This window comes from Pygoscelis adeliae, unplaced genomic scaffold, assembly GCF_000699105.1.
Source record: "Pygoscelis adeliae isolate BGI_AS28 unplaced genomic scaffold, ASM69910v1 Scaffold66, whole genome shotgun sequence".
In the NCBI taxonomy this organism is placed as follows: domain Eukaryota; kingdom Metazoa; phylum Chordata; class Aves; order Sphenisciformes; family Spheniscidae; genus Pygoscelis; species Pygoscelis adeliae.
In genome coordinates, this window is record NW_008825167.1 from 673,300 (window position 1) to 678,200 (window position 4,901).

General features: G+C 35.7%; 1 protein-coding gene across 3 annotated transcripts in view; it reads left to right on the forward strand.

Annotated features, from left to right (window-relative positions):
* OTUD4 (OTU deubiquitinase 4) overlaps positions 1–4,901 on the forward strand; it is a 32,436-nt gene that overhangs the window by 3,782 nt on the left and 23,753 nt on the right. For all 3 annotated transcript variants that reach the window (XM_009328744.1, XM_009328746.1, XM_009328745.1), the window contains exons 3-4: positions 1,400–1,450; positions 3,358–3,404. In XM_009328744.1, coding sequence (XP_009327019.1) covers positions 1,400–1,450; positions 3,358–3,404 — 98 coding nt within the window. The remainder of the gene's footprint in view (positions 1–1,399; positions 1,451–3,357; positions 3,405–4,901) is intronic.

Sequence of the window (4,901 nt, forward strand, 5' to 3'; positions counted from 1 at the left end):
TCTTAGTTCAACTATTTACTCATCTGCCTTCTTAGTGGTTACGCTCCATTGACATGTACTGGTAGTACTTACTGAAGTTCCTCTTCTCTTTGTCTATTTTAACAATTTCAGCTTGGATTTCTGTCTCTTTAGTTCCATTGATACTGCTGTAACAAAAGTTTCAGGTGACTCTAACCACCACCTTCATTTTTGTCCTCATCCTTTCTCGAAGTGTTTTCTTTGATTGCTGCTGTCTTATATTCATTCTCTTTTTTTTAACTCTTCAGTTTCCTGTGAGAACTTTCTGGTGCCCTTCCTTTCTTCCTCTGTGCCTTATCTTTAGGTCATTTAATTTTGACACACAAACCAACTGCTGTCTATGATCATGTTTTACTGATCCACCTTTAACTTCATACCTGATTGGTTCCGTCTAAAATGAAAATTTTGGCCAGACCTTTTGATTCTTCTCATGAACACCACTGTCCAGCCAGGTTCAAAATGGCTAAAGCAGAATTTTTAATCTCGCTATTCCGCTCAGTTTTCCTTATTACCTTGTTTCTTAATGACTATGGGTAAAGAGCCTGTAGCTTAAGTTCATAATGGGAATTACTTCTTTGTTTGGACCTCTGTGGATCTTCATTCTAACTAAATCAAGCAGATTATGTCTAAATAGCATTTTTAAAATACAGCCTCTCTGTTGGCCAGCATTGCTGAAACACTTTGAAGTTACATGTCTCAATAACTGCAGCATCTTTCTCTGGCCTTGACAAATGTGAATTTGGCCCCTTCATGCGTGTTAAGGAGCGCAGCTGAAGGATTACTTTCTTAGCCTGGCACTTACGGTGTAGCCCAATTGTTTGCATCCTTTCACTGAAAGTAAAAGCAGTTTGTCTGAAGTGATACAGAAAAGAGGAAAAAGTGCTTTATGATTTGCCTATACTATATCTTATTGCTACTTGGGTACTACAGAAACGTGACTCCCATTTCTCATTGTCCATTACTGCCTATTTTTTTTAACAAGATACTTGAATAAGCCCACACATGCTCTCTCCAGTGATGCCGTGCATGCCTGGGATGAATTGCCCATAAACATCTACTTGACAGCATCTTTGCTTTCTTTCAGACTTCCCGTTTGGCTGCTGGATTTCTTTTTGTTTTTTTTTGTTTTGTTTTGTTTTGGATTTTGTGATGACTCCAAAAGCTGTTTATGTGGTTATTTTCTGGAATGCAGACCTGTATATTTCACCATTTATTCCCTCATCTCTACATCACTTTATACTTAGATTGTAAGCTCTTTGAGGGCAGGATAGTCTTAAATTTCCAATGGTACATTCCTATTGGTACAGTGGGTCATAGACTGGGGATTCCATATGCTAAGCTAATAAAAATAACTAATTATTACTTTTTTTTTTAAATACAGTTCATAGAGGGGCCATTTGAAGAGTATTTAAAATGTTTGGAAAATCCACAGGTATGTTAAACATGATTTTATAATAGAAAGCAGTACTTTTTTTGAAGTTGATGGGTACTCGGATTTTTTTTTTTCTCACAAACGTTTTTCACTGAGCTTAAGAGGTCTTTTTGATGATGTGAATGTATACTTTTATGCGTGTACTCTCTATTGTAAAATGATTTGGGAAATTTTTTTTTGTGTCTTGACTTAAACCTGTTATTCCTCAAAATTGTATCCAAACATTTCTAGCCTCGGCAAATGCCAAGAAACATAGCGTGGCTAGCTTCTTCTTGAAGACAGCCTTGAATAAAGGTCCAAAAGTTTAGGTGATGAAAAGACAGTTACTCATGTAAGGGATATTCTGAACAGTAGCCATAGGTGCTTACGAAGGTACTGATTTGAAGCAAATTCCCCCCCCCCCTTTTAGTTTTAGTATTTTTATTAGGGAGTTAACAATTTGTGTAAGCTGGGGGGAAGGACTATCTAGTACAACATTGCAAAATCTGTTAATTTTTTTTAAGTGCTTGTACATAAATTTTACTAAATTTTCCCCTCCTAGAAATCAAAGCGTGTTTTTTTATTTTATTTTTTTTCCTGCTGCCATGCCTACAGCATCCCTAGTTAGAATGGCTAACCAGATGGTTCTTTATTTCAGTTTCCAAAATGAATGGTGGAAGGAGGAAAAAAGTGGGTGTTAGCCTATTCTGCTTCTGTCTTGCTTTGTTTATTCCAGGATCTTTAATCGCAAAGCTTTGTTAGTCAGATCCTGAGGTTGTATGCTATGCTAAATGGTAAATCATGCCATTTTCCAGTAGAACTTATTCCGCGCTGAACTGCGCCAGTGTGAATGGTTTACAGCACTGCACTGTGTGTATAGAAAATGTCTTTTTCATACTTGTCTACTAATGTTTTAAAAAATCTTTTTGAAAAATAAAAGATACGATAGCTTTTTTACATGATCAGAGAAATTAATAGTAAGTTATACTAGATTTGAAAATTGTCATGAGAATTTAAAAAATGATTAAAAAAAATAGAACTGCTACAAATGCCTGCCCCAAACTTAATTTCAGTAATTTTTAATTTAGTAAGAATTTAAAAAAGAAAAAAAAAATCTAGTCACATCATACTGGAGCACAGTACAGCGGTTAGGCTGGTAATGGAAGAAACAACTTTTCTACGATTTGAGTCTGGGTTACGGTGTTACTGACATTTCACTGTTTAACAGTTTTAAAGGGCAGATTTTTGGTCTTTCTTCAGGTATTGATATACAGCTGCTTGCATGAGAAATGCAACTAACTATCACAAGTTTATTTTGGCTGTTTGGAAGTGGCCTGTCTACTTCGTGTTGGAGCACTTCACAAGACCATGTCAGGGTATTTGTATGGAAGTTACCTGTGTTTTAGGCCATGAGAGTTAAGCCTCAAGGTTCTTTTTCCTGTTCATCTATAGCTAAAAGCCCACAAAACCAGACAGTTTTGAAGGTAGAGAGTAGCATTTTTAAAAGCACTTGATAAATCTGACGCTTTTTTCAAAAATCACTTTTGAAAAGCTAGACTGCTGGTTGTTTAAGTTTAACAAAAGAAAAAAATAAAAACACTATCACCTTTCAAAAATCACACTCTTTAATGATAGATCTGCATTTATGTGATTGTTTTTAGTTCTCTCAGTTTTCATAGAGATCAGTTTCTACGCTGGGAAAAAAAATCCCTCTAGCTTGTACCCCTTAACCTTACTGGAATAGTTATTGTTATTTCAAAAAAAACCTTCAAATACCATCAAAGTGTCTCAGCTGAACTCCAGACTCAGTGGTGATATATTTTCTGGTTTTTGACAATGATTTCTTGCTTCTTTTGATCTACAGACGAGGAAGTACAATAATTGTGTGTTTGATTGAACTTAATTTTCTTTTGTGTTTTTCAATACAGGAATGGGTTGGACAAGTAGAAATAAGTGCCCTTTCTCTTATGTACAAGTAAGAAAACCTTTAAACGTGGTTTATTGAGATCAGTTGTTTTGTTAGTTATCAGTTGGAATGGTAAAGATGGACTTGTATGCTATATCATAGTTCTCCAGAAAATTACAAATATGCTTTGAAAACTGCAGCTGTCAAGATATTAAATAAAAATAGAAAAGTGATCTTTGAAAATGACATTTTATCTGGGATGTGAATACAGGTTTGCAATAATGTCACGCATCCTACCTCCACATCTAATTGTGGGCAGAGTCATACAGTTTGTATTTTGTTAATTTTCATCTCTAATTTTTCTGTTAAAATTGCTTTTCTTCCCATTTCTCACCAAGGCTTTAATATTAACCCTATTGCTAAGCTGTGGGCTGTACCCCTTTCTTGATTACCTCTGTACAAATGCTCTGATGTAGCTTAGTGATATGAGTATTGTATGCTAGAAAGCCGTTCTCACACCTCCCTTGGTATGAAGTTGTATGTACTGGTATAAGACTATCTGGTGTACTGCTGTAGCTTATTCTCTTTTCTGTATACATTTTCCTTTTTCCACTGTGTGAGTATAGATGGCATAGTTATGAGTTTGTCAAGGGCCATAGCTTGAGCTATGCTTAAGAAATGTTTTGTTATTTGTGCCTAAACAAACACTCCTCTTGGTGATGAACAGTTTTGCAGATGCGTTTTTATTAACTATAATCCTATATATTAAGCTTTCTTCACAAAGGATTATGAACCAATATGCTGAATGTTTATAACTGCTTTCTAATTACTGTGTAAGGGAATGAGCAATGTACAGCATCTTCTCTTTCTGCTGTTTGTAAACCAGTTAAATTCAGTATTTCAAAATGCTTACTGTAAATTAATGACGTTCTTTGTACTTTGACTCTTGATGACACAGTTGATAAGAGGAAAGAGACAAACTAGTTAAATTATTTTCAGGTACTTAGATGAGTGCTAAGTGTGGGAAATTGCATGAAATTCTATCTTTGCATTTTATGTGGTTAATGGGACAGTTTAGAGTTGCATGTGCTGCATGGGTGGAAGAGGACTGAACTGAAAGTCAGAGTAAGGTTTGGCTCAAGAGACTTAGAGACAAGTCTAAGGTCTTGAGAGACAAGGTCTGATGGTTAGATTGAGCCAGGGTGTAGAGGGATGTAACTCAATTTAAGCCAACAAAATTGCATGCCTGATTGGAACTGGATGGTGATGATCTTCTGTTTGTTGTATTTCTGGCCATGAGAAATGTATTCTCATGAAATAGAAGCAGTTTATTTTGAAGTCATGATACATTGGTATCCAGGACCACAGCTGATAAATGAATACGGAGACAAATCCTGGTTGATAATAGTATTTTCTTAATTTCCCTTGGAAGTGTGAGGAGTTTTGTGGCATAATTGCAACTGTATGTAGTATTTCACTGCAGAGTTGAACACACAACAATTGTTACTGCCATACTTGTTTTGAGAAGACTGGCTTCCATTAAAAAGGCAATTTAGAGACTCTGGG